Source organism: Octopus bimaculoides, chromosome 2, assembly GCF_001194135.2.
Source record: "Octopus bimaculoides isolate UCB-OBI-ISO-001 chromosome 2, ASM119413v2, whole genome shotgun sequence".
NCBI lineage: Eukaryota > Metazoa > Mollusca > Cephalopoda > Octopoda > Octopodidae > Octopus > Octopus bimaculoides.
This window is the reverse complement of record NC_068982.1, coordinates 163,012,042-163,023,682: the sequence shown is the minus strand read 5'-3', so window position 1 is coordinate 163,023,682 and position 11,641 is coordinate 163,012,042. Positions and strand designations below refer to the sequence as shown.

General features: G+C 32.0%; 1 protein-coding gene across 5 annotated transcripts in view; it reads right to left on the bottom strand.

Moving 5' to 3' along the window:
• Nucleotides 1–11,641, bottom strand: part of LOC106869811 (bromodomain-containing protein 3) — a 94,988-nt gene that overhangs the window by 9,850 nt on the left and 73,497 nt on the right. For 3 of the 5 annotated variants that reach the window (XM_052965698.1, XM_052965696.1, XM_052965700.1), the window contains 9 exons: nt 9,539–9,579; nt 8,794–9,061; nt 8,106–8,207; nt 6,183–6,428; nt 4,957–5,016; nt 4,538–4,617; nt 3,978–4,118; nt 3,109–3,194; nt 1,186–1,345 (listed from right to left, as the gene is read on the bottom strand). In XM_052965698.1, the coding sequence (XP_052821658.1) occupies nt 1,186–1,345; nt 3,109–3,194; nt 3,978–4,118; nt 4,538–4,617; nt 4,957–5,016; nt 6,183–6,428; nt 8,106–8,207; nt 8,794–9,061; nt 9,539–9,579 (1,184 nt within the window). The remainder of the gene's footprint in view (nt 1–1,185; nt 1,346–3,108; nt 3,195–3,977; nt 4,119–4,537; nt 4,618–4,956; nt 5,017–6,182; nt 6,429–8,105; nt 8,208–8,793; nt 9,062–9,538; nt 9,580–11,641) is intronic. The other 2 variants (XM_052965699.1, XM_052965697.1) reach the window with 2 other exon arrangements.

The window sequence follows — 11,641 nt, the reverse complement described above, 5'->3', positions numbered from 1 at the left end:
GGTTCGTAATACGGGTGACTAGGCTATAGCCAACACTGCCAGATATTTTGAGCATCTCTGCAGTGATTCCTGATGGGCCGGGGGCTTTCCCGGTCTTCATACTCTTAATTGCTTTATCTACCCCGGTACTATCAACTCGGATAGCTGGTCCCTCTATTGGGTCGACATACGGCAGGCTCTCTTCCTCCCATTCATTCTCTTTATTAAGCAATCTATCGTAGTGGCATCTCCAGACCTCTTTCTTTGCATCCTCATTTAGTGCAAGCGTACCATCATCCATGCGAACACATTTCTCTCCTACAACATCACTATTCTCTCTCCTACACTGTTTTGCAACACGAAATACCTCATATATATATATCTCGTTGCTATAATGCGAAAGTTTTCTTAGTCCAAAACGTTGCTTTCTCAGTCTTCATAGCCTTAATAATAAACATGAAAATTTGCTGTTGTTTGACCGTAAGGATACCCTCATAATCAAAAGCATTCCAGCCGTGACTATCTTGTCTTTGTAGGCCACACTGATTGTAACTAGAGATTCAAATGCATCTCAAAGACTAAACCTTTTCTTTAAGTCAAATACTACTCCAGTTGCTGGCCATCTGCAAAGCATTCTATATAGTACTGCTCATATATCTAAAATTATGCTGCATTCAAGTAACAAATTTTAGAATTTTGTAGGGCTAGAAAAGGTGATGGGTACTGTCTCTTAGGTTGAAATTTCCAAAACTTGAAAAGAGAATATGACAGAGGAAGAATAACATTAAATGGTCAATGGCATGAGTAGAAAGCATGCCAACAAAGACAATGGAGCTTGATGCAGTTCTCTGGCTCTTGGTTCTTTAACCATCTAACCCTGTCAGCATGGAAAACAATGATAAATAGTTTGCCTTCATACTAGCTGGAGTTATTACAAGTAAGTGCAAACTGATAAATAACAGCTAAAGTGCTTTAAATGTTCATATTTACAAGGCTTCATCAGAACTTGTATAGATAGGAATACATTAATACTAAACTATATAGAAATATTTACATAAATACTATTTTTTCATGTTGAACAAACATTTTACAATAGTTTATAAATTCCTTATCAGAAAACCAGTTGCGCAATATATTATTCAATTATGAAATAAAGCATGTCCAAAACCAAAAACCCAAACAAAGGCAACAAATCAAATATTTTACCGCTTCTCGTCGTCGCCTCTCCTGTTCTTTTAATCTTTCTCTTTCTTTCTGAGCATGCATTCGACTCATTTCTAGTTCCTGCAATCTTACAGTTTCTTCATGCTGAGCCAAAGCTTGTGCCTTTCGAACTTGTTCAAAAGCTTCTTCTTCTTCACGTTCTCTGCAAGATAAATATTTTATACATGAACTCATCTAGATAAGACAAAGATTGCAAAGCATAAAATACATTACCATCACTAAAATATACAATTGTGAAACAGACAGACCAAAGATAATGCTTCAACAAATATTTACATAACAGAAATCACATTTTGAGAAAGTAATTTGCCTTGTTTGCATGTAAATTAAGGCAGTTTCATTTTTTCAAACCCACCCTGTCTGACAAGAATACTGAACTATAAAGAATGGTGAAATTTCTTTTGGAAGCTAATGAAAATAATTTTTGAAATAGTTAACAAAGTTAAATAGTTTGAAATAGTTAACAAAGAATTCTATAATGTATAAGAAATAAGATCAGAAATACATTAGCAACAACAATTATAATCAGATCACAAATTGATATTTAGCAACATTCAAATGACTGTCAGTGTCTACAATATGAAAAATGTAACTCTTATGAGTTATAATTACTTTGTCACTCACTGGGCAAGGCCTGATTACCAACCTCAATCTACACACATTTAAATGACAGTGTTTGACACCAGAAAAACCAGGCATATATTCCCCCACCCCAAAAAAAAAACTTCAAGACTTTAGACTTTAACACTTATATTTTGGTGGAAGGCTGTTATTCTCTAAGACAGATTTTCTTTTTGGTGCAGTATGTTGCAATAGCTTCAGAAGCTGTAGCTGAGATTCAGCTAATGAGAAAATCTTTGTAATTGCATATAATGTAGCAGTCATAAAATTTACAACTTTCATACTTGTCACTTGAAGGACTGTGGAGTGGATAGCAAAATAGAACTTAAAAGTTAACACACAAATCGTATACTACAGTAACAAACTAAAATCAGTTTGTGAACATCATTGAAAGAAACCTGGCCCTAAAATGCAAAAATGCAGTATCTGATAACAACAGCATCACTGTGATTTTATTTTCTATAAATTAATACTAAGAAATGCCACCAGTAACCACTTCATCCAAAAACAAAAATAAATGGTATCGTCTAGAAACATTAACAACCAAAAAACTTTGTTCAAATTTAAGGACCAATAAGGAAATACTAAATATAAAACTAAGCAATTTATAAACAGTTGTGTCTATTAACACAACTTGCTTGAGCTCCAAATAGCTGATTCTAGGTAGGAAAGATTGATCAAAGTGTTTGGTACAGAGTTTGAGGTAATGGAAAGAGGACATAGGTGAATTAAGTATGGACAGGAGTGGTGATGGTAGACAACTTGCAAGTTTAGATGAGCAAGAACAATTATAGTTGTAGCAGCAAAAAACAGCTCTAATCAGCATAAATGCAGATGTAGCGAAGTTTCAAAATGGCCTTTTCTCAGAAGCCGTTCTGAATGTTGATGTGAACACACACTTTGTATAAGGTCAGTAACTGTTTTTGACTTTATTTATGTCAGGCACAGTGCACCAAGACAATAATGGCATACAAAAAAAAATCATTAAGGAGTAAAGAAAGAGAGAGAGAGAGACTGTCAAGTACAAATTGTGAAAACACTTGCTCCCTCCAATAACTGCAAATGTACAAATTTACTGACTTATCCAGCCTTAAAAAAAAAAACAACAACAATAAATAAACCTAAAGACTATGTAATAAGGATAAATAATATAATCTTAGTGTGGGATATTTAATCACTATTCCACTTTGCCTGTTATATATTTGTTTGAAATGGGAACATTGCATTAGATTTAAAATGCTGAAGTCACAATAATCTAGAGATATTAGCAATAAATTTCTTCACCTTTGACGTTCCCATTCCATGCGTTTCCACTCTCGGTCAACTTTTTCCTGTCGACGTTGTTCTTCTTGCTCTTTTAATACTCGATCCTGAAGATAAAATTGGTAACTGATAACCTTCATTGGTTCAAATTAGATAACAGTGAACTTGTAAGGGTTATTTATATACAGCACAAAGGTATCTTTAATTCATTATTGCTGCAGCACAAGAATTCCTGCTGTTCAATATAGGCTCTGTTCTTAACTTGTATGGAAGCAATAAATCAATTGTGGAGGAAGAAAATTGGTATACATGATTTGATGAAATGAATTTCACACTTAAGGCATTTCCATCGCACTTTGGGCCATTTAAGGAGAGGAGTAAAGTGTGGTTGACTGACATACCAACAATCCTACATGGATTGTTGGTATGTCAGTCAAATTAGCCAACTTTGGAAATAACATATCTTTAAAAGAACCCAAGACTAAAGAGTTCAATGAGCTCTTTAAAAGCAATAGCTCATTTTGAGTGTGACAAATAACATATGAATTGCTGTTCTATCAAGGTACAACCATTGTCAATCTGAATTACATATAGACTACAGACACAGCAACTGTCACTTCATAATGTAAAATGGGCTCACTTGTTTTTCTTTATTCAATGCTTCAGATATTTCACAAGTGTAATATAAAATAACAAATTATCATTATTCAGAGAACTTTACAAAAACAAAAAAAAAACAGCAGTTTGCTTGAATACTGTATTATCAAAGTTAGTATTTTCTGGATAAACAGTTATACTATCAAATAAGTAAACATTTAAAAAAATGAATGATATATTACAAATACTCATTTTATAAAGGGAAAAATAAAACTGTTTCAAGGTAAACGAACCCTTTCTTCTTTCTCTTTAGCTTGTCTACGGAAAACTTCAAAACATTCCATAGCTGGGGTCTTTCTCACTGTACTGCCACTTGTATTACTATTTTTACCTAAACTTGACCATGATACAGCATTATTCAGCCTGATGTCTTGCTGCAAAAAAAACAACAAATTCTTTTTATAGTATTACCAAAAATAAAAGTTAAAACATTATTTAATCGCAAGAAATGTGTAAAAACGGTCATCATCATATCCATTAAAATTTTTAGCAGTTAATTCGCAATCATTATCACTGTTCTAGGCAGATGTGATCGTGTTGTACATGAAGTAAGCCATCACTCTTCTTAACCATGGGTCATCTAATATGTGAACCCAATACCCCAAGATCTGTCCTATTTCTTTCAATTCATAGTCTCCATACCATATGTAGGTTGTCGTGGCTAACATTACAAAGTCAATAGAGAAATAACTCATTTTTATCTAACTTCTACATCCAATGTCTTTGTCTCAATACCAGCAAACATACTGACCACAAAACATACTGAGATTATTTTAAAGCCTTTAGTTCATACCTTAGCATTTCCCTTTTTTGTCTTATTATCTTTTTTATTGTCAACCAGAGAACCTATACCAAATGACAGACCAGATCCAGCTGGAAAAAAAGAAAAAGAAAAAAAGAGAAAAGAAAATTAAGCTCAAAGAAACTACACAACAAAGAAGATCTACTCACTTTTTGGATAACAATGTATTAAAACAATTATTCCTGAAAACCTGTTTGAACAGGTACACAAAAATTCATACCAAGGGGCGAAAGATAACTGAATCCAATTATAAAATACTAATTGTAGTTTGTCAAATATTCAATAAATATTCTTTAGCAAAATTTTTTTCTGTCTATCAAGGAAATATATGTTTTTCCAGTGACCATTTTGTAGAAGCACAATCAAGTGGCAACATTCAAGACAAAAATGGATAGCCCATCATTTCATACCTTTTCCAACATTTACAATTTTGCTGACATCCCAATTAGATTTTCTTTGTTGTCTCTCAGCTAAAAGAAATTGTCAAAAAACATGGAGTGAAAAGAGACAGCAGTGTGCATTGAGCAAGGCAACAAAAAAGAAGAGAGGATGATAAGAGTGACGAAGAGAAACGCAATAAGCAGGCAAATGGAAGCAAGGATAAAACAAGAAGTGATGTAATCAGACAATAAATACACAAAAAGTACTAAACATGCATTTAAAATCAAACCATGCATTAAAAGATGTGGACGAGAGAAAGTGAGAGATGTTGGTATATGGTAATATTTACATTTCCCTCAAACTTTATAGTTTTAGCTCTTTCATAACTATATTTCTACTGAAATACAGTGCCTACGAGTTGAAATTAGTCGTGAAAAGTAATGATAAAGTTCTTATATATAATTATGATGGTTTTAATTTAAATATATGACCATCAGAAAATGGGAGGTTTTGTATCACAGAATGAGAAGTAGTCAATACAGCACAGCAAAGTCTGAAAGCTTGCAATGAAGACAGCTTCACGCACAGTCTAGCTATTTCAAATTGGTGTATTGGCCAGTGGTGTTGATTGTGACCCAACATTTAGCGTTTGACATATTACACAAAGAGAACCTGTGTGACACTCCAGGAGGGAATAATTTAAATTTTAAAAAATAATCACCAAGTAGTATACCTCCTGTGTACTGTTAAATAAATTTTATTCTACAATTTACCACCACCAATAATCAATGGTTAATTATTCCTTGTCTGGTGTATAAATGCTATTCCCCATAAATGCTATTAGCCACATTTCACATAAAAAACTGCAATGAGAAACCTCAAAGCTTGAAGCTCAAATATTGAAGATGGAGCATTAATCTATTAAGTTCAGATTTATCAATTAAGAAAGCTAAGCTGCCAAATAGTTTTACAATAAAATAATAATCATAAACAGCACACCCACCACCACCACCACCACCACCAATGGTGCAAATTGGCTCCCGAAACAACCTATTTCTAAATAAAAGTAGAAAATATTAAAAGGATACCAAAAGCATTTTTGACAACAATCAGTGGCAAGATTTGGTGAAATGAAATTTTCTACACAACATTTATACCTGGAAGCTTTTGCTAGTCTTGATTACTAAAATTATAACACAGTGACAAACACTTATAACAAAGAAGTGACAAGTGAAGACAGTCATTTCCTACTTACAGACAGTGCCACCAGAAGCAGACGTTTTAGGACTTGGTTTAGGACTGTTAGATTCCTCATCACTCATGGGAAATTTGAAAGCTTCTTTTGCCCTTTCAGCTGGAGGAGTCTGAACAATAGGTGATGGTGGCCGCAATTCTGGGAGGGATTTCAATGGAGATGAAATAAGTGGAGGAGGTGATCCAGGTTTTGCATTATTTTGTGAACTTGCCAAATTAGCTGCAGGAACATTACTACCGGAATTTACTGAAAATAATGTTAAAACAAATTGGAATTTACTAATTTAGTTTGATAAAGAAAACTTTTGGCAGGCATGATTGATTTTATAATATAAATTGCTATATACATATGTGTAACCATACATTTCATCATTTCTTGAACATTCCTTGTTGTACAATATAAAATATGCAGAACTAACCACAAGATAATGAATCCAAACTTTGCTATACTAAATATGTTGCTTCTAAGCACACAAATATATTAACTTCAGTCAGAAAATTATAACATGAACAGTTTGCAGCTTCGTATTAAGCCAAAGACTATAAGAATAAGAAAGCCATTCTCAACTGTATTACAGCTTTAGAGCAATTAGAAGCTAAAGGTTATCTTTTTCTGAAAATACTTTTAACAACTGCTAAAAGAAGAGTCTGTTAACTAAAGGATGACATAGTAAAATATGGCACAAGTAACCCAACAGCCGTTAATTTGGAGGCAAAATAACTGACAGAAGAATAATCACCTAATTTTCAATACAAGATGTAGCAGTCATCAGTATCAATGAGCTAAAGTTGTTAACAAAATATTTAGCTCTTTTATTAACTAGAGAGAGAGAATTACCACCCCCTCAAAAAGCCCCATCTTCTTGCCAAGCTCAAATCCTTCCATGAAGTTACCTGAAGAGGTATGGGTTCTGAACAAACCTATGGTTTAACTGAAAACGAAGTATTTAAGTGGTGATCCATATGTCAATAAAGTACCCAAGGAAGAATACAGTAGTATATGCCAAAGTGTTCATTGGGGGTCACCTGATTACAACAAATTCAGTTTCACAAACACAAGCATATGAATTAAATATTTAAAGGAAGAATCAATGATAACAATATATTATAAACCAATTTCGCCCTACAGTTGCTATTTTGATATTTAATTTTACAAATCAAGTTTCACAAATACAAGTCAAATGAACAAAATGTAATGTGAGATTGTGCCACATGTTAAAGAATTCACATTAAATCATGCGATAAGGTTACTCATTTAAAAGTTGCCATCCAAACATGAAATCAGAGCTAAGTGAAGTTCCAAAAAAGACCGCAGGAACTAAAGAGATATTTACAAACACATTTATTACATTATCCACGATTTTCAGCTATTTTATTTTCTATCAGTAAAATACCAGCCTCTCAAAGATATATTACATATATATCTTTTTATGTTTGCCTACAAGTATATATTTTTAATTTGTATATCATTATAATTTCTGTATTGGGCATTACTGAAAATAAATACATAAAAATACTAATGAAAATAGCTTAAAGCTATATAAAAAGGTTCTGAATGAGTACTAATTAAAAATATCTACTACTTCCATCCATGCAAACAAACTTTAAGAAAATTAACATGATGTATCTTAAAACTTCAAATAAAAACATCCTGGAGAAATCTTACACAACTTTACAATAGAGAATTATGTTATAATGTTATAGAACAGAAATAAAAGACCGCAACAATATATTCTATGAAAGTGAACTGTGTATAAAAGTATATTGAATATATGATTGAAGCATAATTTAAAGGTTGTGCTTCAAATTTAAAAATTTAATTGGAAGATACAATTTTAAAGACATTTGAAAATAGGGAGTTAAAAGACATTACTCAAACTCATAGGGCTGTGTCCTTTTATAATAGTGTTACATAACAACTTACTGGTTGTCTTGATCTGTGGTTTAACAGTTGCAGTGGCTGTTGGCCGACTAGGTTGCATTGGAAGTGAATGTGTAACAGGCTTTGAGTTAAGAGGAGGAACCGCTGTAGGGAAACAATAACTTTTATTAGTACACCAATATATGGCCAAACACAATTTAGCCAGCAACACTGCAGCAATCATGATTAGTTGAGTGTTGCTTTTATCACAAGTGTAGACCACTATACTATTGGATTAACTATACTAACTGGGCCCTGGTGGTAAATTAATCTTACGTGTAACAAAAATTTATGAGAACAAATACAACCAATTAAAATAAAATGTGCAAAACTATTGCTTATAACATTTTACAACAAGAATAGAAAACACTGATGTAGAATTTAATTTTACTTCTTTTCAAAGCTGGTAATGTCCCAAGCTTAGGAAGAAGTTTATCATATACAGACAGGTACTAATTTAAGTTTCCAACGGTTCTAGTTTAAATAATACATGAATACAATCAAGACAACCATTATGTAATAAATAAGGAACCCCTTTTGTACTTTTATATGAAGGACCGGATATTTTGATGCAAGTTTTTTTAAAATTTTTTTCAATTTGATATATCTGGATGTTTATTTTGGTATATTTTGGTTATGACTGACTCAAAGAGAGAAAAAAAAAGTAACTATGTACAGAACAGGTACCTACCAACAACTGCAGGCGATGTGTTGGCAGGTTTGTGCTGAATCACTGATGCTGGAAGACTAGCTGGTGGTGGCGCTACTGAGGAAGCCATTGTTTGTTGTTGTTGCTGATAGTGATGATGTTCAGCTGCCGGAGTCATTTGGGTAGGTGTATTTCCTGCTACGGGACCGGTAGCATTACGCTGCATGTGATATGGTTTATTATCAGCTCCTTGTGACTGAACATTTCCCCCAATGGTGATCTTTACAGATGGTGACATTGCTGGACTAAGCTAGAAATAACAGCAAATGAGGTTATATTGACATCAGCTAAAATCTATTTCTTTACAATATGCAAAATTCAGGAATGATATTATCTCCAATATAATCAACTGTAAGTAACATAAGTGAACATATAGAATCATTTGATTCAGTATAAGATAATATCAAAATTTAGCTTTTCTAATTTCTCAATCATATTTTCAAGTAGTAACAATTTGCAAAATAAAATTAGGATGAAATGGGAAATATGTAGAATAATTTATAAAATAGAGGCAATAAAGCTTTTGGCACGACACTAACATAAAGTAACATTTCAGAGAAACACTAAGCCACTGAAGAAATTCTGAACAGATATGTTTTTCTTTAGAGAATGTGTGCGCACACAAGTGTCTATATATATATATGTGTGTGAAAGTACACAAGGTCATAGAGAATTCAATTATAGCTTAAAGGCATTTTCTACATAAATGTTGACTTTCATATCTTACCTTTTGTGGTTCACTCTTTGGTGCTTTCTTACGTGGAGTTTCTGCAAAGGAAATCAATATATACAATACAACTAATTAGTTTGTAAAACTGCTGTGCTCCTTATTGAAATAGAGAAAGATAGAATGATGTATTGTCTGAGCAGCCAGCATCCACACTAATCTCTTATAATCACTTCAATCTAGCTGAATAAATATAAAATATGTACATTTACATGCATGCCCACAAACATACAAAAATTTCATTTTTTGCCAAAAATAATTTTATTGCTAATATCAACCGCGGAACCTAATTGTTTCAAGATGAGAAGAATATAATAATTTGAAGGTGGCACACTTGAGATAAATTGTTTGGCAGATTTGAAAGAAAAGAAAAGAAATAGCTATTGTTTCAAATGAAAATAAGAAAATCTGTATATGAATGGCAGTTGGCAATGTTTATATTTTTTCATTTTCATATCTAAGCATTTTAAGAGGAAAATCATCGTACTGTAACAGACACTCATTGTAACCAAGAGAAACAGCTACAGAAATAATTTACAATTGTTAGTTCTATTGATCACAGTGATAAAGAAATTCACTGTCCATGTAACAGTTAATAGGTTTTTAGGATGAAAGGAAAGGGATGGCATTCCAGAAGAGAATTGAAGGGGAAAGAAAAAAAAAAAAAACCAAAAGAAAATAATCAAGAGAATTGTCACTGTTCACTGCCTAGCAATGTAATCATTACCAATAACTGTGTGAGCAATGCTTTTTGTCCCCACCCCCTACTTAGGATGTAACTTCAGGAATAGATGCTCAGTTAATGCCATTGTATCTTGAAATAACACATTTTCCAGTGGTCTAATATGGATCTTTGAAGTTTCAACATAAACATCAGCTATGAAACATTAAAGAAAAAAATTAAATATGTAAAACCCTTACCAATTAGAAAAGTTACATACACACATGATAGTGCAAGTGTGTGTGCACATGTTTGTGTCCAGTATTTACTAACACCTACCTCATGCCTGTACACTCACCAGAATCATCTTGCAATGAACTTACAAATTCAGAGAATAATTAATAGCTAAACTTGTTATTTAACTATCACAAAAGTTCTTCCTTAAATAAAAAGTGGATTGACAGGTATTAAAGTTAAGAGCTGAAAGAAATTCTACCAATTTAAAATCTATTTAAAAAATAAAAAAAATTTTTTTTAAATTATACTGATTCATTGATTAAGTTAAATCCACATTATATTAATCACAAAGTATATTACTATTTTTGTATGTTAATTAACTAAATGTCAGTATTTTTTAAATATATTATTACTTCCTACAGTTGGAATAACCTATGAAAAATAATTGTGTGTGTTTGCACATGTGTGTTCGTACACACACACCTTTCAGTCAAAAATTGTTTTATTGTGCAGTTCATGCCTGAAACTGTATAGTTTTCAAAGTAATAATTTCCAGTTAGTTAAAATTGATGAACCCAGATATTTAAAGACTCATAATCTCTAACTTTAGGATTAAATATATTTGAGGTTAGTAAACATCCAGATGACACTATTAATACCTCTTCACCTTTTGCTCTTTGATCTTAAATGAACATTCAGCAAAATCTTCATTCAAATTTGTAGACCATTAGTTTTCAAGGTCTTGAGGAGATTTTCAATTTAGCAACAATTTAAAGAAACAATCTCAATACATTTCATGAAATATGGTTAAAAGATTTAAAACAAACAGAGATAGCTTCTAAAACCTTGCTTAAATTGCCATTAAATGTCTAATATATCTTATTAAAGCTAAAAAAAAAAATATATATATATGCAAACGAGAATGGAGAAATTTAATGTTTTCTACCATTCTTAATAAATGAATAATAAAAATTTAAATGCTGAAGTCATCATTCATTGAAAATTAATTCTTTAAACTCTAACTTTTAGAGATAAAACCTTACAAGTGTAAGCAATGTAATTTAAGAAAGTTCTAAGTAACTTAAGGACAATATAACAAATATATATATTTTAACACTTTCCAATATACATGAAAAAAGCTGCTTACAATATTGAAACATTTTCAACATCTGAATTGTTGAAAAGTATTCAAAACGTTTCCTATG